General features: G+C 44.0%; 1 protein-coding gene across 6 annotated transcripts; it reads right to left on the reverse strand.

The window, feature by feature from the left end:
• Positions 1-8,139: 8,139 nt before the first annotated feature.
• On the reverse strand, positions 8,140-19,296 carry LOC147347517 (butyrophilin subfamily 2 member A2-like). Of its 6 annotated transcripts, none has more exons than XM_086369875.1 (8): positions 19,065-19,296; positions 18,478-18,605; positions 17,345-17,692; positions 14,063-14,344; positions 12,565-12,786; positions 12,144-12,164; positions 12,018-12,044; positions 8,140-9,976 (listed from the first exon to the last, which is right to left on the reverse strand). In XM_086369875.1, exons 2-8 carry the CDS (start codon positions 18,566-18,568, stop codon positions 9,360-9,362), a joined length of 1,608 nt encoding a protein of 535 aa, XP_086226001.1. In that variant the 5' UTR covers positions 18,569-18,605; positions 19,065-19,296; the 3' UTR covers positions 8,140-9,359. The 6 variants fall into 6 exon arrangements, 4 of the variants coding, with proteins under 4 accessions (XP_086226001.1, XP_086226003.1, XP_086226000.1 ...); XM_086369877.1 differs by having other exon boundaries at positions 18,478-18,525; positions 19,065-19,256; XM_086369874.1 differs by having other exon boundaries at positions 18,478-18,772; positions 19,065-19,255.
• Positions 19,297-22,616: the final 3,320 nt, after the last annotated feature.

Below are 22,616 nucleotides of genomic sequence, written 5' to 3' on the forward strand. Positions count from 1 at the left end.
ATCTCAATAAAACTAGAAGAAAAAAATTATGTGCATTATAGTACAACCGATTTGTGTATGTAAAGGGTGAGTAGAAAGGAACTGAAGAAGCCCGAGGAAGATGTGATGGATTTTTGTGTAGAAGGGCAGCATTCCTGGGGGTGGAGTAAGGTTAAATGTGTCCCCCTGCAGCAAGAGTCTGAGGACTGGTTGAGGGGTGACATCTCTGAGTCATATTCCTGGAAATACTTTTGAAACAGAGAGTTCCTAGAACAAAGAGACTCAGGAAGGGAATATATGGGAGCCAATAAAGTTAGGTTGGATTGTGCAAGGGATAAATAAAAGGATATAAGGAAGGAGCTGGGGTTACATGAGCCACTCTGAGTAGTTCCCAGAATCCCCCCACTGACCCTCTCTTTCTGTTACTTGGTGGGATGAGGTCCTCCAAAAAAGGGCTCCATTCACCCTCTGGAGGACAGGCTATAGAAAACATGAAAGAATGTTAGAAGCAGGCTATGAATTCATCAAGGCTTTCCTGGTGGCTCAGCAGCAAAGGATCCACCTGCCAATACAGGAGGCATGGGTTCAATTGCTGGTTCGGAAAGATCCCCTGGAGAAGAAAATGGCAACTCACTCCAGTATTCTTGCCTGGGAAATCCCATGGACAGAGAAGCCTGGTGGGCTACAGTCGATAGAGTTGTAGAGAGTTGGACAAGACTTAGCAACTAAGCAACCAACCAACAGTCATGAGTTCATTATTGGTCTGATTTTTCTTTGAGGTTTTCACAGAGAGGTTTTATAAGAAATATAAGGCCTTCCATGCTACTCTCTTATGAAAAGAGAGCTGGTAGGGGGAGGGGGAGAAACACAAAGCCTTGTTTACAGAACAATGGAGGAAACACCAGAATTCTGCAAGTTCTTGTATGAGTTTCTTTGGAAAATTACCCATTAAGATTTGAGTTAAAGATGTAGGAAGGAGGATGGAATGTGAGCATGAAATGCACAATGGAGTGACTGTTCCCTTCTGTGAATACTTGATTACTGAAAAATTATAGATACATCATGAACAAAGAATACTTTTTGTTTCAATTTTTGTTCTAATAAATCTGTGGGAAGTTCCTCTTGGCTTTAGATACTGAGAGATTTTGCTGTATCTGAGGAACTGAAAGTCTGGGGCCAAATTTCATGTGGATGGGAGTGAGCGCTGGAGGCTGATAGTGGGATCTGGCTTGCCTGTGACCATGTTGAAGGCCAGCAGCCAAAGCCCACCTGTAGTTGAATGAAATTGGATTTGTTGGTACTTGTTACAGTAGTGTGGATTCCACACACCATGTGGGGCTGGGAGGTGAGGAGTGCATCAGTGAGAGCAGGCGCACTGAATATTACAGGATTTAGGACTGTGTTGGGTGATTTGGGGGAGGTTCAAAGAAAGAAGAGTTTGTTCTGGATGAATGCTGTCGGAAAGCAGTGGGCTGTTGTAGGAGTGAATATTCCAATAATTTTTATTAGAAAGTAAAGAACAGAGTGGGCTAAAATTGCAGTTGGTGGGAATTTCCTGGTGGTCTAGTGATTAGGACTCTGAGCTTCCATTGCAGGCGCCCAGGTTTCATCCCTGGTTGGCAAACCAGGATCCCACAAGCCTGGCAGTGGGGCCAAAATTAAATAAGTAAACTGCAATTGGTAAAGATGTAGTAATTACTGCAGTTAGCCAAGAGAGGGAGGTGAATGGTCAATTTTGTGGCTTGCTTTGTGTTCTTGTTTTGTTTTTGCCTGTGCTGATAAGATCGTAGAGTGGATTTGTTTTTGTCTCTCTCCATCACAAGCACAGAATGGTCTTGTCTGATGTTGGTGTCTGTGAGATGTTTAAGTGAAGAACACTATAGCAGCTGCTAGGCTTGTTTCTTTCTTTCTTCCTCAACTGGAGTCTGCATTTTCCTTCAGATCTAAACATATTGGGGGCATTATAACCTTTAGAGTCCCTTTCAACTTTGAAAAATCTAGAATCGTATTCCTAAATTTCTAGACTAGGATGACCTTTGAGTGGAAGTTATCTAAAAGGGTATGAAATCCCAGCACATGTCTAGAGATAGGAGGAGTGCTAGGGATGGAAATACTACTAGAAGGTTTTGAGTAAGAAATAGAAATTTGGTGGATCTTGAACAATGGTGTGAAAGATTGAATTACTAGCCCCAGTCCTTCAATCCTCCCAGAATCCTCATCTTTGATATGGTCTCATCATGGCAAAGTATATTTCCCCACCTCTTAACTTTGCATTTGGCCACGTGATTTGCTTTAACCAGTGGCATGTAGAAATTGACAATATTTCTATTCCAAGACCTCTTGAGATGCCTTGCCTGTTTCCATTCACCTTTTTTTTTTTTTTTTTTTTGGCCACGGCATATGTAATCTTAGTTTCCCAACCAAGGATTGAACTGCATTGACAGTGTAGAGTCTTAACCACTGGACCTCCAGGGAAGTCCCCACCATTCACTCTTGAACACCATAAGGAACCGACTGTCATAAGAAGAAACTGCTTTGATCAGTCATTTAGTCTTAGGATAGGAGACAAGTGGAATAGTTGCCCCAGCCAACTCATACACTTGTCACGAGAAGCTGAGCTACTTAGCCACTGCAGCTTGAAGCAAAAAAGCCCAGCTGAGTTGAGGACTAGATTAGCCACACTCAGCTGACACCTCGACATATGAATAATAACAACTGAGTGTTATTTTAAGTCAGTAACTTTTAGGGTGATTCGTTACTTAGCAGTAAGTACCCAGTGTAGAAACTTGTTCCTAGAAGTGCAGTGGTATCATATTAAAAAACAACCTTCAAGGAGGGGCAATACAGGGGTAGGGGAATACTATTAGGTGTAAGATAAACTACAAAGATATGGTAGTTTACAATAGTTTACAATAACTAAATAGACTACAACCTTTACAAATTGTGACTTACTATATTGTACACCTATAACTTATATAATATTGTACAGCAAATACACATCAATAAAAAAATTTTTAATAAAAATCAACTCTCTTAGGATCTCTGGTTGTGAAAATTAAACTGACAAACACAAATTAACAGGAGAAAAGCATACAAATTTATTGAATTTTTACATGTGTTACTTGACAGACCTCACAAGAGATTGAAGACCTGAAGAAGTGGTCAGAGCAGGAAGTTTCAATCCATTTTAGGCAAAGAAACAAATTTGTGAGGAATTGATGAGGCAAAGGGGCTCAGGGTAAAGGTAAATTGTGAAGTAAATTGTGAAGAAATAACAGGTTTGTTTATATAGCCTTCCCTTTGGTGATAAAGATATCTTCTTGCTACCTGGTACAGGGAAGTTACCTTTCATATGTGAGATTTATATTTCTGCTTTCAGGGAAAAAAGGATGAGAGGCAGATGCCTTTCTCCTGCAATTTTCTTAGACTCCTTTATCTTTAGTTCAGTTCAGTTCAGTCGCTCAGTCGTGTCTGACTATTTGTGACCCCATGAATCGAAGCATGCCAGGCCTCCCTGTCCATCACCAACTCCCAGAGTTCACCCAGACTCACGTCCATCGAGTCAGTGATGCCATCCAGCCATCTCATCCTCTGTCGTCCCCTTCTCCTCCTGCCCCCAATCCCTCCCAGCATCAGAGTCTTTTCCAATGAGTCAACTCTTTGCATGAGGTGGCCAAAGTACTGGAGTTTCAGCTTTAGCATCATTCCTTCCAAAGAAATCCCAGGGCTGATCTCCTTCAGAATGGACTGGTTGGATCTCCTTGCAGTCCAAGGGACTCTCAAGAGTCTTCTCCAACACCACAGTTCAAAAGCATCAATTCTTTGATGCTTAGCTTTCTTTATAGTCCAACTCTCACATCCATACATGACTACTGGAAAAACCATAGCCTTGACTAGACGGACCTTTGTTGGCAAAGTAATGTCTCTGCTTTTGAATATGCTATCTAGGTTGGTCATAACTTTCCTTCCGAGGAGTAAGCATCTTTTAATTTCATGGCTGCAGTCACCATCTGCAGTGATTTTGGAGCCCAAAAAAATAAAGTCTGCCACTGTTTCCCCATCTATTTCCCATGAAGTGATGGGACCGGATGCCATGATCTTCGTTTTCTGAATGTTGAGCTTTAAGATATTCTATATGCCAAGGTGCTATGTTTTGGAATAGTGTGCCCAACACTAGCTTCTAGAGGCTACCCAGTTCTCTAACATCAAGTTCATTAGTATAACATCTTCAAAGTTTTCTATTTTTCTCTTTTATTTATTTATTTATTTTTTTTTTTCAGCTGCTGTGTTCAGGGTACACTCTGGGTGACAACCAGCCCCATCGGCACAGCCCACCTGGATGCAGCAGACAAGGAGACAGGGTGCTGGGCTGGGCGCAGAAAGTGGGGCTCAGCGGGGAGGAGGAGGTGGATCCTGCTCCCCTCACCTGGGGACTCCCTGGGGTGGGGCAGTCACAGCCCCGAGGGGGAGAGGTGGGCTCCCGAAGGTCTGAGGAGGCTTTCAGAGTCCAGGCTTGTGGGTGGGCGGCAGAGTGGGGGTGGGGAGGGGTAGCCTGATAGTGACTCTGGTTCTGGGGTTTAGGGGAGTAGGGAGGGGCCCTTAGGTGGAGAAAGGACAGCTGTGGGTCAGGAGAACCTTGTTCCCATCCTGGCTCTGCAGCTCTCAGTGATGGGCTTGAGCCCTGGTCCCCCCGGACACCTCCTCACTTTCCTCTCCTGTGAAGTGGGCTCCTTGGGCTCCTTTTCTCTTTTAAAAGGAAATTCTTTCTTTCTTTTTTTTTTTGCCTCACCCTGCATGATCTTATTTTGCCCACCTCGAATTGAACTCATCCTCAGCAGTGAAAATGCAGAAACCTAACCACTGGGCCACCAGGGAATTACCAGAAATTGTTCTGTTACTTCCTTGTTTACAATAATAGTTTCCAATTATAGTTAAAAGAAAACACAAACTCCTTTTGCTACCTCAAGAGTCCACACTGCATTTGCTCTCCGTATTTCTCTGGCCTGTCCACACTTTTCCCTACCATCCTTTGGTGCTCTGATCTTTCTATTCTGGTAGTAGCCCAAATCCAACTGTACCCTAGTCCTTTCTCCTTGATATTGTTTTTCAAACTGTGTAGTGAGGAGTCTGGCCTTTGTCTAGTCTCCTGGGAAATAACCTAAACCCTTGGAATTTCCTGAGTATTAAGAGTGTTGTATTATTCCTGGTGAGCTCACTGGACTGAACCTGATAGTTTATTCTAATGAGATGGTGAGTCAGCAAAACAGAAAGTCCAATCATGTGCCAAGGGGATTGAGGATTTGAGCTTTTTGTGGTCAGCTTGACTCAGGAAGAGAGAGGGGCTGGAGAAGGAGTTCAATCACTATGTGGTCCGTGATTCGATCAGTCAAGGCTACATAATGAAAGCTCAGTAGAAAGTATGGCCATTGAAACTTGGGTGTGCTCCCTGGTTGACAGTACTCCATGCATGACACCTGTCTTGATTACTGTTATTTTTCATCAAAGCCTAGACAGTGGTTGGCTCATGGCCAACAGTCAATGATTGTTAGATGGATGTAAGAATAAGCTGCATGTGTGCTGATTCATAGTCCCAAGAGACTGCTTGGATTATAAATGTTAGCTTATTTACTGATAATTGTACATATACCTTATCTGTGTCAGATTACTTATGTCACTAATATCAAAGTCCTCTAAGCTTGATTATTAATAGTAACTGTAATTAAAAGGTCTGGGATAGTTATACACGTACCTTGTGTTTTATGGTATGAAAGGGTTGATTTAGAGCCAAGCATCAGGGAGACTGGGGAGAAAAAAGAATGATCCTGTGAACCAGCCTGGCAGCAATGTGCCTGGCTGTTTCCCGTCTAGCCTGTGTAAATAGTTATGTGATTAAGGAAAGCTCTCCATGAGTCCAGAGATACGTAAGTTTCACTTTCCCTTAAGCTGAGAAAACTTCCTATAATGGTAGAATGTGCCAAGAAGACCTAACTTCCAATCTCCCCACCACACCTCCCTCCTTGGCCCAGCCCACTCTCTCCAACATGGGGATCCAAGGGGAATAAGATTAACCACTGAAGAAACTATTACCCAATAATCACTGATGATAACTCCCAGTCCATCCGAGGTAAAAGACTAAAGTCCCTCTTTGATATGTATAATCGAGTCACTTTGCTGTACACCTGAAACTGTCACAACATTGTTAATCAGCTATTACTCCAATATTAATTTTTTTCAAAGTCTCTCTTTAATTAAACTAAGATGCCAAAAATCTGAAAAACTTCCACTACAAGGTCTTGATTCAGAATTCTTTGAAGTTGAACAGAAAATGTCGGGAGTCACCCGACATTTTGGGGTTGAATCCAAGCCACAGTCAGAGCCAAGAGGGCAGATGGGAGTCACAGACACTGTGGCTCTCAGCCCCTGAGGGTGCTGGAATCATTATAAGGGGCCCAACTCATGACACTCAATGAAGGGGAAAAGTCCCTGGAGGCCATTCCCCTTTTCTCCATACTCTACTCCACCTCCCTCCCAGGCCCCAAATCCAGAAAGAAGGAAATTCTGGAAAATTTAATTCCCCATGCTGTTAAGAATTAGTAATCTGGGACCTCCCTGGTGGTCCAGTGGTTAGGACTCTGTGTTTTGCAACCTGTGCAGTGTGACCAAAAAAAAAAAAAGTAATCCTTTTAGGAAGAGGCAATAATAACACTCGGGTGACTCCAGACATTTTCTGTTCACTTGAGCTTTGGTTTTCCGTAAGATTCTGCTTCAGTTTGATTCTCAGCACTTTGCTATGAGGCCCCAGAGAGTCTGTCTTCTTTCTACTTGTTTGTCCCATTCTCAGTCTTTGCTCTGACAGTAGGGGATTATGTCCTTTAACTAGTTAGTTTATTTCTGTTTTGGGGCTTATAGGCACAAGATTCCTGCCGCTTGGGAATCTTTCTTAGTCCTCAAGTCTCAGAAGACCCATCACTTCCTCCAGGAAGCCCTCCTTAACTTTACCATCTAATTTTCTACCTAAAGTAGCCCTCCTTAGCTCCCACCCATTCTTCTCTATAATATCATCCTGTTTATTTCTTTCATGGCACAACAGACTGCACATGATCAATACATTAAAGGTGATAAATTTCTTGAGAATGAATGAATAAATAAATATATGAATGAAAGATTGAGTAAAGGAAGCTGGGAGCTGAGTTCTATGCTATTTTATACAGTGATTAGCAGAGCATTGGGTTCATGCTTAGTTTCAATAAATACTTAAAACATCTAAATTTTATGTTTAGAAGCTGCCTTAAAGATGAGACAATTTTTTTAAAAAGTAAGAATGAAAACTCTATTTTCCTTAAATAACAACAAAAATCACTTTAACTTGCTAGACCACACTATTTCACTGTGAAATGAGGATTAGTACATTTCTTATGAGAAAGCAAGGATACTGAATAAATAAAAGTGTTTTACAAACTATAATAAAAGATATGCAAACCCACGCAAAGTCTTATTTTATAGAATCCAAAACACTGAAAAGCTGTAATTTTTCTAAGATTAATACAGGCAGGTATTAGTAGCACTTATTTCCTAACTTACAGTCGGGTGCTTTTAGTTAAAACTGCTCAAATGTTATCATGTCAACAGCACCAAAAATAAAACACATGCACATTAATAAACCAGTTTTCCATCTCAACAAATCACCGAGTTCAATGTTTCAGATATTTTCTAGAACGTGTCCATCGTGACACCTTGTTTACTGTAGGAACTGCAGTAATACAATTTTGAACTTTTTAACTATCTTTTAAATTTTTCAGCCAAGTTTTACAATTGGATGGCCGAATTACATAAAGTCCAATACTACCATTTATGCCATAATTTTAAATGCCTGACTCAATTCCAGGAGCCTTTATCCTGCTTCTCAAAGGATGTTTCACAGATTTTTTTTTGAGGGGGGGGGCATCTCTGTTACATTTTGAGTCTACAAAGTTAATATTGTTCCATAATAATAATAAGATATTATTTGTCATTTTTCCTCTCATTCTCTCAGTAGTGTAGATAATGCTTTCTAGAGCCTCCATGACCTGTGATTCCAGCATTGAATACAGAGGCAGATGGTGAGGATCTAGCTACCTTCTAGGAGCCAGACATTAGATTTTCAAAAACATTAAAAAATACCACACTTCGCAATAAACTTTATTTTATATTGGAGACAACAGATAGTGATCATTCCTGAAACATGTTTTACATATTAATCTATAATTGACTTGTTCCTTTTTTAATATAAGTTAATAAATACATTAAAAAATTTCTCAGTTTAATCTCTAATGCCACACATATTGATAGATATAATTCAAATGAGCAAAAGCACTTTTCTGTCCTCAATAATTTTTACGTGTCTAAATGCATCCTGAGGCCAAAAAGTTGGAAAGCACTGCTCTCCTCACTGAACCTGAACTTTGAGATCCACTTGGTCCAATGCTTATCTGCTCATCTGGGACCTTAAACCTTAGGCCACAACCAATAACAAAGTATTGACGCCTTGTTTATTGTAGGGATACCTGAGCCAGGCCAGGCCAGGCCCAGATGCATCCTCGTCCTTCATTCTCCTTCATCCTAGATCATCCTGAATCTAGGCCTGTGGAGCTTTATTGTGTGCTCTGGAAATCCTGGGGGTGGGTTAGAAATGGACCTTCTGTCTTACTTCCTCCATCTCTGACCTCCATTTCTGGCTCCCTGCCCTTCTTACATCTCAGTATGTCCCATTGTCCTTGCCCCAGATCCACAGTGAAAGTGCAAGTGCAAGTCGCTCAGTCGTGTCCGATTCTTTGTGACCCCGTGGACTTTACAGTCCATGGAATTCTCCAGGCCAGAATACTGGAGTGGGGAGCCTTTCCCTTCTTCAGGGGATTTTCCCAACCCCAGGATCAAACCCAGGTCTCCCACATTGCGGGTAGATTCTTTACCAGCTGAGCCACAAGGGAAGCCAAAGAATACTGGAATGGGTAGCCTATCCCTTCTCCAGCAGATTGCAGGTGGATTTTTTTTTTACCAACTGAGCTATTAGGGAATCCCCAGATCCACAGTATCTGATGTCAATTCCAGTCTCGGGCTGAATGTGTCATCCGATGTTAAAGCAGCTGGTTCTCTGCCTGTCACTTTCTCACACTTACTTGTTGGTTGGGAGCCATGTGGCAGCACTTAGTGTTCCTGAGACTGGCCCCTGCCCCATGGTTACATGCAACAAGTTACTAAAGCAATAGCCTAATGAGGGAGACACACGCTCTGGGGCTTGAAGACATGTCCGGGGGGACCCCGGGGGAGATTCTCCTGTGACCAGAAGGAAGGAGGGTAGTATTCCTCCAGGCGGTGCTGTAGTAGAGGTGGCCTGGGTTTCCCTACCTGGCTCTGAGACCAGGGAATTGGTGGTTGTGGTGGGTCTCTGCCCTGTGAAGGACCAGGCCCCCCTCAGGCACTGTGACCCCCTGGGCCCCTCTAAAAGATGGACAGATACAGAGGGGGCTGTCATCGGACCCCAGCCTGAAGAAGGGCCTCAGGGGTCCAGAGAAGGGTGAACGGGGACATGTGTAGATATGTGACCTGTCCTTCATGTTATAGAAGGACACATCTCCAGCTTCATAGTCCAGGAAGACGCCCACCCGGTGAAGGCGCTCTTTCAGGGGAAGAATCTTCTCTGGGGAGGAGAGGGCACGGTATTGGTTCTCAAACATATCCAGGGTCCAGAAGCCGTTCTGAGGAACCAGGAGGGCCTCCCCTTTCCTCTCAACGTTGTCTCTACAAACCCCCACAGCCCACACCATCACGTTTTTGACTTCCACCTCCCAGTAATGTCTCCCTAAGGAGTAGCTCTCCAGGCCCAGGACACAAGGCCGACAGTCGAATCTCTCCGGGTTGTCAGGCACGCTCTGCCTGGAAGGGCCCCTTCTCACACTTCTCCGGTCCTCTGACAGGAAGAGCTCAGGATGAGCAGTGTCTGGGTCCAGGACCACATCAGCTGCAGAGGAAATCTCAGGGTTAGGCCTGGGATCTCACAAAACTGTGAGATCCTGAGATCCTGAGACCAGGACCTGACTCCTGTTCCCCTGAGAGATCCCAGAAAGCATGGGGAGAATCCCCTGGGTAACAGTCTTTTCCATGAAAGCCCCTTGATCCCAGATCCCAGGCAGCTCACAGATAGAACTGAATTACTGAGTCTGCACTTCTCTCTCTTGAGTGGCAGGAGCGCTGCCACGGGTAGAGGAGGACTGGGGCTCTAAGAAATACAGAAAGTTCAGCCAATGAGCTGAAATGAATGGCTCCACTTTCTCTCAAAGTTCTCAGATCTGTCAGCTTTTCTATTCAAGATATATGATCTCTGGGGCTCAAGTTAGAATAAAGTTTCCCACTTGGCTTAAACTAGCAAAGAGAATCCATCCTCTTCCCCTCCCCCAATTAAGCAAGTAAGGCTGATTTTTTCCCTATACAGATAAGGGTGATAAAGGGTCCCTACACGGTCCTCTGTGTCCTACTGGTTTAACCCGCTGACAACTGATTTAAATGACTAACAAGAGCACCCTTCAGAAGCTAAAAAAGGAAGATAATCTCCCCCAAAGTCATCCTGCTGCCTGAGGGCAAAAGGTAGGGGAAACTATATCCATCCATTTTGCTTTAATAACATGGGTGTGATGACTACAGTTATGACCTGTCAGATATAAGAAATGTTTCAGACCCCTGACATTCTGCAGCCGTCTCTGCAGTTACTTTTTGGCAGTTACTATTAGTCAGTCTCCATCTAATACAAAACAACTGTGTTAAAATGATTTTTTTCTTTCTCCAAATTTATATGTCTAACGGTGATAATTTTGAAATTTGAAAGAGGAAACGTCTGAGTGCTGTGGGATCCAGCAAAGGCTGGATTCTATGATGTTCTTGAGCAGAAGGTGACAAATCATAAAACTCAAAAGTGCTTACTAGGACCAGGTCATTGGACCCTGTACTTTCCCTCTTGCCCACATCCCCTCCCCTATACACAGAATATCAGTGCTCTCTTGGAGCAGGAAGGCATTTCTGGCCTCTACACACCCCTGAGCCAGGCCTGGGAACTTCATTGCCTTTCCCACACACGGCTCTTCCACTGTGTAGTCTATATACCATCTCCCACGTTAAAGACAGCTAAGCCAGTATTGTCTTCTTTCAAATTAATCAGGACTCAAAGAACAACGGCTACTAAAATGTAACTTTTGGGGGGCTCTACTATGTGTGGTTTCCTGGGTTTTGGCAGCTTGAGTGTTTATGCTTCTTTGGTGGCTCAGACAGTAAAGAATCTGCCCGCAACGCGGGAGACCTGGGTTCGATCTCTGGGTTGGGAAGATCCCTTGGAGAAGGAAATGGCAACCCCCTCCAGTATTCTTGCCTGGAAAATTCCATGGACAGAGGAGCCTGGCGGGCTATGCCCATGGGATCGCAAAGAGCCAAACAAAACTGAGTGACTTCCCTCACTCACTATGTATGGTAGACCTTTGGTGATCATGGATGCTGCTGCTGCTGCTAAGTTCCTTCAGTCGTGTCTGACTCTGTGCAACCCCATAGACAGCAGCCCACTAGGCTCCCCTGTCCCTGGACTTCTCCAGGCAAGAATACTGGAGTGGGTTGCCATTTCCTTCTCCAGTGCATGAAAGTGAAAAGTGAAAGTGAAGTTGCTCAGTCGTGTCTGACTCATAGCAACCCCATGGACTGTAGCCCACCAGGCTCCTCTGTCCATGGGATTGTCCAGGCAAGGGTACTGGAGTGGAGTGCCATTGCCTTCTCCGGATCATGGGTGAAATTATTCTAAAAAAGAAAGAATGGTCAGGAGTAAACTATAGAATTCGTTAAGACCTGTGTAGTGTCTCTGACAGCAGAGGTAGAATCCAGCACTGGGTGGGATCCTGCTAGTGCACTAAGCCAGGCTCCTGCTTCCCCAGCCAGCCTTGGGCCCCCTTGCTCCTCTAATGTGTCGTGTTGGCTGCCTGGTGGGGAGAAAGCTCAGGATCTCAGGGAATGTTAGAGGCGCTCACCCGCATGTAAGAGGTTTCTTCTCCATCCTGCAATGGGACAGGCAGAGAGATGAGCTTCATGAGATAATGGCTAAGAGAGCAGAATACAAATCATGCAGGGAATAGTTTAGGAAATGTTAAACTTACGCAATTCTTCTTGAAGTTGCTCTGAAAAGGAAATAGAAACAAATGAATGTCTTTAAGAGAAGAACTAAGAAAGTCTGAGTTTGTCTTAAATAATGAAAAGTTGATCTTTTCTGTGAATACCACCACCCTCCTCCCACACTGCCTAGGGAACTGTCAAGATACCAGAAATGATATATGATCAGGTGGCTCGATACTATCAGTACTTATTTAGATTTGCTTTTGTCCAACAAGATAGGGCTACATGTAGCCAGGTGAATGGATGCAGCATTTGCAGAGTGGAAGAAAGTCAGGTCTGAGGGATTCATTACTAGGATGTGCGAGTTCCAAGCCCTTGGTGCTGCTTTTATTCATGCCCTCTCTGTTTCCCAGGCTTTTAGCTGGCCGAGTTGTGTGACAGTGAACTGTCCTCCTACTCTTTTACCTTTTGTTTGGCATTCTTTCTCTTTTTCCACACGTTCTTTCCCCAGTTCCTTACGTGCAATTTCTTTCTCTTCATTTTCAGCCTCTTTTTGCATGGACAGAATCTTTTTTCCCAGATGGAGTTTCTTGATGAGATAGATGCTCCCAGCAATGAGGAGAAGCAGAGAGGGCAGGATGACCGCCAGGGCCACCATCCAGGGAGATGTTCTGGGAATAAAGGATTCTGAAAAGGAAGCCCCAAAATCCTATTTAGTGAGAAAAAGGAGCTCCAGAATGAGAGCCCCTCAGGGCACAGATCTGAAGAGCTCTCTCAGGTCCCTGCTCCACCAGCTTCTCTCTGAGAAACCCCAGCTAGGGAAACAAACTTCGACTTTGCACTGGCTCACCCCACAGTAATTGCCAGGATTGGGGGCTCAGCAGACAAAAAAGCAAGTAACACGTTGAGTCACCATGGGTGGGACAAGGCTGACTAAAAGCTAACCAGCCATATAGAATCAGCATAGCCACTGTGTGATATAAGTCACCATCCCTTCTTGCCTGGAACATTACAATACCCTCCTCCCTGCTTCTGTCCATACCTTCTGCCCTTCTGCTGTCTGTCCTCAGCACAGCAGCCTAAGTGAGATCATGTTATTTCTTTGTTCAAAACCTTACAATGTTTCCTATCTTATTGAGATTAAAAGCCAAAGTTCATTTGTGGCCTACACTGCCCCATACAATCCAGACCTATGGCCTCTCTGGATTCGTCTCCTCCAACTCTCCCTGCCTTCAATTCATTCCAATCATATCTGCATCTTAAGGGGTCTTTGAAAACTGCCAGATAAACTGCCTCAGGAGTTTAAATATAATATTTTTCTACAATACTTATCACTATCTGATACAGTCCACAGTTTAATTACTTCACTCCTTGTTTTAATTAATGATTTCACTTATTGTCCTCTGCTGTTCTAGAATGTGAGACCCACGAGCGCAGGCATCTTCTTGTATTTTGTTCACTGATTTATCTTCGATTTCGAGAACAGTACCTTGAGCATATGAGATACTTGTTTAGTACTTCTTTAATGCATTTATGAATGTCTATAGACAGACTTTCTTGAACACTGTCCCTTGGGAAATATCATGGGGAGGAAGGGAGGGCTTCAGCAGACAACACCCACCCACACCACCGTCCATTGTTTTAGGACTGTTCTAAATGTTTGCAAATTGCTGCAGGATAAGGACCATGATCAAACAACTATCAGATTTACCCTTAAGGAGGCTTTCTACCCCTGTGTTTTGAGACAATTTGATTTTCCTCTTATGACAAGGAGAGGCCTCAGCTCAGCTGTAGCTTCCAGCTCTTCAGGGCTCAGGATCCTTCTACCCCATGGCCCTACCTCCCCATCCTCCTGCTGGGCTCCAATCTGTCTGCTGAGCAACCGGCCTCCATGAATTGAGCCTCCAGGAAGAAAAAAAAGAAAGAAAGAAAGAAATGAGCCTCCAGAGAGCAGGGAACTAACCTGGAATGAAAATCACAGTTTCCTTCTCCTGGTCGAGCAGGGTGTTGCTGACAGAGCAGGACATGTTCCTCACTGAATGGTCCCTGATGATCACAGCCATGGTGACCAGGAAGAGCCCATCTGCACTCACAGAGTAAGCCTCTTCCAGGGGGGGCATGGTCTCACCATGAGGGCCCCTCCACACAGCGTGGGGCTTTGGGTACCACCCTGCAGATGTACACTCCAGCCTGATACCTCCATCCTCGGGGCTCTTCATTTCAATAACGGGTTTAGAGCCCAGGCCTGGGGAGAGAGACCAGGGCTCTGTAACAGAGGTAATAGTGTCTTAGCAAAAGTGTATTAGGAAAGCAGCTCTGGGTGATGAAGAGGCAAGAAAGCAAGAGGCTGGTGTCCAGAAAAAACTATTAGGCACATTCCATGCACTCTCTTCTGTGAAGGGAGAAAGAGGGAGGGATGGAAGAAGGAAGGAAGAAGACAGTAAGGAGAAAAGGAAGGAAGAAAACCTTGATTTTGGAGAATACCAGGAGGCCAACATGTTGAAAAAAAAAAAGTGAGATCTCTAAGAGGGGAAATGCTTACATTGCACTCTTCTTTGGGCTCTCCCTACGGACTCCATCACAGGAGCAAGCATCTATCTGTCTCCTAATAAATGTTTGTTGACTGATTCATTCAGCTAGAGATTTTAATTTTCTCACTTCTGGATGGGTGTGTCCACTCTGATCAGAAACAAACAGGTCTAGGCTTTCACTTTCTGCCCTGAGAGGACTTCTCAGCAGCTCTGGCTTCTTGAAGTTTTAAGTTCAATATAATAAGGACAGAAACCTGCCAGGCTGGCAGAATTTTAAGAAACTTTTTGACTTGAAGGCACTGTCTCCCTTCTCCTGGTTTAGGGCTTCTCATCACCACAGCTATCTGATAATCAAAAGGAGGTGTTGGTTTTTAGAATTGACAGAGCTAGTGTGCAAAGCCAGGCTTTACGCCCCAATTTAGAGATATTTACCTTCCACAAATTATACCAAAGACAAAATTAAACCTCACTTAAGTCTTACTGATTCTTCCTCAATTTGATCTTTTCAAGATGGAAAATAAAAAAAACAACTAGTTGCGGATTGAAAGGCTGGCATGGAAACTCTGAAGTGGGATAAGATTCAAAAGACCTCAACAACTTGGGAAGAAATCCTACAAAACATTTCAGGGGGATTCAGTAAAGGCAAGTATGAGACAACAGATCGAAGGACAAAACCAGCCAGCCAATTAACCAAACCAAAAAAACAGTAAAACAAACAAAAAATTGTCCAACGACTCAATTCAGAGTGGGATAGGCCAGGCCAGGTTCATGTTTACCATAATTTGCCAAGCTCTCTTTCCCTCTGCCAAGGTGAACCATAAAGTTCCAGGCAGGTCTGTATGGAGTAGAGCCCCACCAGACTCATGAAGGATATACTTCATGTGTCAGAAATAGATTTTTGTTGATTTAACCTACTAGGATTTGAGGGCTGCTTAGACCAGAGCATAAGCTCAACAATCCTGACTAAAGCATATGTCAAAGATAATTAAAAGCATGGACTGGTAAGAGGCTCATGGGAAAAGATGAAAAATAAAATAGATCTCAGGCTTAGAATAGAGATAGCTCAGGTACGATGTGATGACCACTTACAGCTTTACGGAGCAGATTCATTTATTCCGTCGATAATATTTACTGAGCATCTGTTATGCTTCAGGTTCAGTTCTAAAGATGTGAATACAGCAAGAACAAAAGAGAAAACAACCCTTTATGAAAACTACATTTTAGTGGAAGAGACACAGTAATCTGGATAAATAAGTAAAATGCATACTCTGTAAGATGGTGATATGTCCCAAGGAAAAAAGCAGGGAAGGGAGAGGAAGTGAAAAGCGTCAAGAATGGTGTTTGATCCTCACAGTCATGGAAAATAACTTACTAGAAAGGAAAAAATAGATTGAAGTCACATGTGAAAAACTTCTCTTTGGACTTAATGAAAAAGGTATGGAGCATCCTATACGATCGGTGAGAGTGTATATTGGTACAAACACTTTGCAAAACAAATGTGTAGTATCTATTAAGGATGAAGATAAATATTTCTCATTATATTTTTAATATTAAATATTTAATATTCTCAAAATATTTAAATGTTTTCTCATTATTTCTCATTTTACTCCTAGGAACCTGTCTCAGCTGGGCATTTTGAGAAACAGCATGTTATGGATTGAACTGTGTCCCTGCAAAATTTTTATGCTGCATCCCTAATCTCCAGTCCCTTAGAACGTGACTGTATTTGGAGACAGGGCTTTTAAAGATGTAATTAAGTCAATGTGAGGCTGTTAGGGTGGGCCCTGATCCAATCTGCTGGAGTCCTTATAAAAAGAGATTAGGACACACAGAGATACAAGAAATGCACACCCATAGAGCAAAGGCCACATTAGGACCCAGATGGAAGACCAGGGTAGCCACCTGCAGGCCAAGGAGAGAGGCTGCAGGAGAAACCAAACCTGCTGACAGCTTGATCTTGGATTTAACAACCTCCAGAACTATGAGCAAACACATTTCTGTTATTTAAGCCGCAGAGTCCGTGGCCTTTTGTCATGGCAGCCCTAGCAAACTGACACTGTCAGTAGAAGGCAGCATCCTATCTGTTGATATGAGGAGTGGTTGTAGCTCATAATAATTCAGTAATCTGTACATTAATGTTCTACTAGTTTTTCTGCACGAGTACTCTGTTTAATGGGCCTTCCCAGGTGGTTCAGTGATAAAGAATCTATCTGCAATTCAGGAGACGCAGGTTGGATCCCTGGGTTGGGACGGTTCCCTGGAGAAGGAAATCACAACCCACTCCAGTATTCTTGCCTTGGAAATCCCATGGACAGAGAAGCCTGGCAGGATACAGTTCATGGGGTCACAAGGAGTTGGACACAACACAGGGACTAAGCAACAACAAATTCTATTTAACAATAAAAATGTCTAATTCTAAAACATGTTACTGAGAAATATGCTTAGAGATTTCTCAGAAGTAGGCATAAGGATAATCTGTAGGGACTAAGCATTCGCCCCTGCTCAAGATGACAGTTGTGTGTGTCTCAAGAGCTGATACCCACAGTAGCAGAGCAAACCCATTGAGTCCTTGAGGAGGGAAAAGCCACCCTCCCTGTTTACTGGGAATTCTAGGCACAAACTCCCCTGATCTGCAGGGGGCCTGGAGTGAAGAGAAAAACTTTCCCCAAGAGTCAGGCTGTGAAAAAGCAACCTCACAAAACGAAAGCACGCACCTGTCACTGTTAGGTGCATGATGGCCTCATCGTAAGATCTGCCTTCTTGAAAATAACAGCAGTAGATGCCGTTTTCGTGGGCGGTGACGTTGTGTATGATCAGCCCCACGCTCCCCTCGCTGATGGCTTCGCTCACAAAAGTTATTCTTCCCCGGTATTGCTCCATCTGCTCGTCTGTTCTCTCCCTCCTGCCCTTGTACACGAACACCGCAGGGGAAAACTGCGTCCGGAACCATCGCACCTCCATATCCTCAGCGTTTTTCTCAGGTGACAGGTGGCAGCGTAACGTGGCGTCTTCTCCCACCACGGCCAGGATTGGATAAGCTGGTCCCAGGACAGTAAACTGGACTGTTACACAAAGCGGTAGACTCAGACAAGGGCACCAGCCATCAACTCTCTGAGACAGCAAAGGAACTGGGTGTTCCAGGGGACAGACATGTTCTCTCTAAGGCCATAGGGGCTTCCTGGGCTGAGGATTCTGGGGGCGAAGGGATACGGCTGGTCGGTAGTAAAAAACAAAACAAAACAAAAAACACCTAGTAGGTGTGTCTAGCGGGGGTACTAATGCTTCATGAACAACACATTGAGAAGCCTATGCTGATCACCCCTCATGAACCCTGAGCTCACAGAGGTTTTCTTCTGTTTCCCAAACCAGTACAGTGCCTGCGGTATAGGATATAAACTGTAGCTGTCCAGTGTGATCACCACTAGCTAGTCCCTATTGGCATGTGCTGTAATGTAAAAGACACACAATTTTGAAAATTTAGAATAAATTTCATAATTTACATTATGTTCATATTTTACATTAATTAAAATTTTAAATAATAATACTTTGGTTATTTGAAGTTAAAATGTTTTATGAAAGTTTGTTTCATCGGTTGGTTTCCTTTTCCTTTTTAACATGTAGCTACTAAGGATTTTTAAGTTACATATACAGCTTGGCTTTCTGGCTCTCACTGGATTGCTACTGGAGTGCGCCTAGGATCCATCTGATGACTGTGATCCATATGATGACTGTGTGCAGAATGAAAGGGTGAGTGAGCACAACTGCAGCCCTTCTTTACCCTTTGCAGACTTAAGTGTTGATTTTCCTTTCTGAGAAGTTGATAGGAGTTAGTGGCGTACACCCCTACCTGAGATCGGTGCAAACGAGCTGAGGAGGTGGAAGAAGAGAAGGAAGCCTGGCAGGGAAAAATACAGAGAAGCAACTGGCTCCATAAGCATCCAAGAGGAGTCACCCGGAGAGGCACCGACGGGAGACCTAGAGAGACGTGGAGAATCAGCCAAGGAGACTTGGCACCATAGTTCTGATCTAGGTCATACTTTCCTGTAACCCGTGTTGGTATCATCAGCTCCCCAGCTTCTCTCTTGGGCCGCCCTCTTCGACTCCCGGTTTAAGTATTTCCCGATAGATTGATCCTTTAAACACTGCATGGAATGTCAACAATACAGCGATCTGGAAGGCAGTTTTCCCCTCTCCTCGGCTCACTTTTCTAGCCAGAGTTGAGTTTCTTCAGACGTCACTTGATACTCTTCCAAACCCTCCCTCCCTTTTCTCCCAGCGATTCAGGCTAGACGCCAAGATAAGTCCACCCTCGCCCCCGGAAGCCTCCCTTCCCCGGGTCCTCGCTTCTCCCCTTATTGGGTTTTGTTCCTCCCATCTACCGCCTCCCACCCTTTGCCTCACCCCGAGCGGTCGCGCATCCCCTCCCCTTCTTACCTTCTAGAATGAACGTCTGCGTTTTCTTTTCTCCTCCCTCCGCTCAAATAATGATTTTCTGGCTGTCCCTCTTCTCCCTAAACCCGCCCAGGGGCATATTCACCACCCTTCGGAAAGGGGAGAAAAAAACTTTTCTTCACCTCTTGTTAGTGGCGGCGTGGGGCTTGCGGGCCCCGGGGCCCGGTCCACCTGGTGATCACAAAGTCACAATATTTTCAATGAATGATTCAGAGCCGGCTGTGGGTCAGCCAGCCAATGGCATCCCTGAGCTTGCTTTCTCACTAGTTACTGGGCAGAACACACAGAAACAGTACAGGAATTGAAATCTTACAGCTGTGCAGAGCCTTTTAATAATTTCTTTTTCTTTTTTTCAGAAGCGTGATACTTTTTTCTTTTGAAGCCTTGATACTTCCCCAAGGATTTTGGTGTTGCTTGTAATCACCAGGAGAACCCTCCCCATTTATGTGTGTATGTATGTGTGTGTGTTTAGTGGTTGGGGTGTGGGCAGGTGATGATGTCAGCATAGCACATCTCAATTTCACATATTTCTTAGTGCTGGATCGGAGAAGGCAATGGCACCCCACTCCAGTACTCTTGCCTGGAAAATCCCATGGATGGAGGAGCCTGGTGGGCTGCAGTCCATGGGGTCGCTAAGAGTCGGACAGGACTGAGCAACTTCACTTTCACTTTTTCACTTTCATGCATTGGAGAAGGAAATGGCAATCCACTCCAGTTTTCTTGCCTGGAGAATCCCAGGGGCAGGAGAGCCTGCTGGGCTGACGTCTATGGGGTCACGCAGAGTTGGACACGACTGAAGTGACTTAACAGCAGTGCTGGATAGATGGGATGGAGCCCCGTTGCCACATGACAACCAACTGATTAATGTACCCTTTATGTCATTTTTCTTTTAGTTGGCTTTCTCTTCTTATTTATTTTCAAACTTGCAGTTTCTTGGGATTACATCTCAAACAGACAACCTGACACAAAGTCCTTGACTCAGAGTCAGCTTTTGGGGAACCGATGGTGACTGCAGCCATGAAATTAAAAGACACTTACTCCTTGGAAGGAAAGTTGTGTTCAACCTAGATAGCATATTCAAAAGCGGAGACATTACTTTGCCAACAAAGGTACGTCTAGTCGAGGCTATGGTTTTTCCTGTGGTCATGTATGGATGTAAGAGTTGAAATGTGAAGAAGGCTGAGCGCTGAAGAATTGATGCTTTTGAACTGTGGTGTTGGAGAAGATTCTTGAGAGTCCCTTGGACTGCAAGGAGATCCAACCAGTCCATTCTGAAGGAGATCAGCCCTGGGATTTCTTTGGAAGGAATGATGCTAAAGCGGAAACTTCAGTACTTTGGCCACCTCATGCAAAGAGTTGACTCACTGGAAAAGACTCTGATGCTGGGAGGGATTGGGGACAGGAGGAGAAGGGGATGACAGAGGATGATATGGCAGGATGGCATCACTGACTCAATGGATGTGAGTCTGAGTGAACTCCGGGAGTTGGTGATGGACAGGGAGGCCTGGCGTGCTGCGATTCATGGGGTCACAAAGAGTCGGACACAACTGAGTGACTGAACTGAACTGACCTAAGAGATGAGATCAGTAGAAATTTCACCAGATATCATCAACAGGGAAAATCATCTTTTCTGCAAAGGGATACTTACATATATACCTGAGTTTAGTAATTGAATGAAGAACTACAGATTAAATTTCCAAAAAGAGTCACTCTTGTTGAGAGTCACAGGAATGAATCTCCAATCATGGAGGCCCTTAGCATATACAGAACAGAGGCCTCCTTAAGAGTGAGCGAGGCCATGGCTATGTGTGCTAGGCTGAAGAGTTCACACCATAATCTTCATAGCCTCTTATTATGACACATTACATGGCAAAAAGAGACCTTCAGTTCAGTTCAGTTCAGTCGCTCAGTTGTGTCCGACTCTTTGTGATCCCATGAATCGCAGCACGCCAGGCCTCCCTGTCCATCACCATCTCCCGGAGTTCACTCAAATTCACATCCATCAAGTCAGTGATGCCATCCAGCCATCTCATCCTCTGTCATCCCCTCTTCCTCCTGCCTCCAATCCCTCCCAGCATCAGAGTCTTTTCCAATGAGTCAACTCTTTGCATGAGGTGGCCAAAGTATTGGAGTTTCAGCTTTAGCATCATTCCTTCCAAAGAACACCCAGGGCTGATCTCCTTTAGAATGGACTGGTTGGATCTCCTTGCAGTCCAAGGGACTCTCAAGAATCTTCTCCAACACCACAGTTCAAAAGCATCAATTCTTCGGTGCTCAGCTTTCTTCACAGTCCAACTCTCGCATCCATACATGACCACTGGAAAAACCATAGCCTTGACTAGACGGACCTTTGTTGGCAAAGAGACCTTACAGGTTGGAATTAAAGTTATGGATCTTAAAGTAGAGAGATTATCCTGGATTCATAGGAAGATTATCTTGGATTACTTCTTTGAAGATGGAGGAAGAGGACCAGGAGGTAGGGAATGTGGGAGCCTCCAGAAGCAGGAAAGAGCCCTAGGCTGACAGCCAGCAAGAAATGACCACCTCAGTCCTACAACTGCAAGAAACTAAATTCTGCCAACAATTTGAATGAGCAAGGAAACAGATTCTTTGCTAGCGCCTCCAGAAAGGCATACAGTCTGCAGTCACCTTGATTTTAGCCCAATGAGACCCATGATGGTCTTCTGGCCTACAAAAATATGAGATAATAAATTTATTTTTGTTTTAGGTCACAAAATTTGTGGCAATTTATTACAGCAACAATAGAAAACTAATACAAGGAGAATTTCGTGAAAATATTATGAGATGAATTGTAAAACTTGTGGTGAGTAAACTGTAGGGGCTTAAAATCTAGAAAAGTTTCAGTTAAAGAGTGAGGATTATTAACACGTTTATTTAACAAATGTAACTTGACAACCACATGTCAGATAGAGGGGATACACTGGTGAACAAAATAGTGATGATGATGAAGAGTAATTTCTGCCTGGTACCCGTCAGCTGAAAGGAACATCCATTAACATCAATAACTGATCAGGCGTGGAAATATCCCTTTGCTAGAAATGGACTCTGCTGTGTGATTAAAAATACCATTACAGTTCACCCTGCTTATTTAACTTATATGCAGAGTACATCATGAGAAACGCTGGGCTGGAAGAAGCACAAGCTGGAATCAAGATTGCCGGGAGAAGTATCAATAACCTCAGATATGCAGATGACACCACCCTTATGGCAGAAAGTGAAGAGGAACTAAAAAGCCTCTTGATGAGAGTGAAACAGGAGAGTGAAAAAGTTGGCTTAAAGCTCAACATCCAGAAAACTAAGATCATGGCATCTGGTCCCATCACTTCATGGGAAATAGATGGGGAAACAGTGGAAACAGTGGCAGACTTTATTTTTTTGGGCTCCAAAATCACTGCAGATGGTGACTGCAGCCATGAAATTAAAAGACGCTTACTCCTTGGAAGAAAAGTTATGACCAACCTAGATAGCATATTCAAAAGCAGAGACATTATTTTGCCAACAAACGTCCGTCTA

This window comes from Bos grunniens, chromosome 23 (genome assembly GCF_055505025.1).
Source record: "Bos grunniens cultivar Pamir isolate PY7600 chromosome 23, Bosgru_T2T1.0, whole genome shotgun sequence".
Taxonomy (NCBI): domain Eukaryota; kingdom Metazoa; phylum Chordata; class Mammalia; order Artiodactyla; family Bovidae; genus Bos; species Bos grunniens.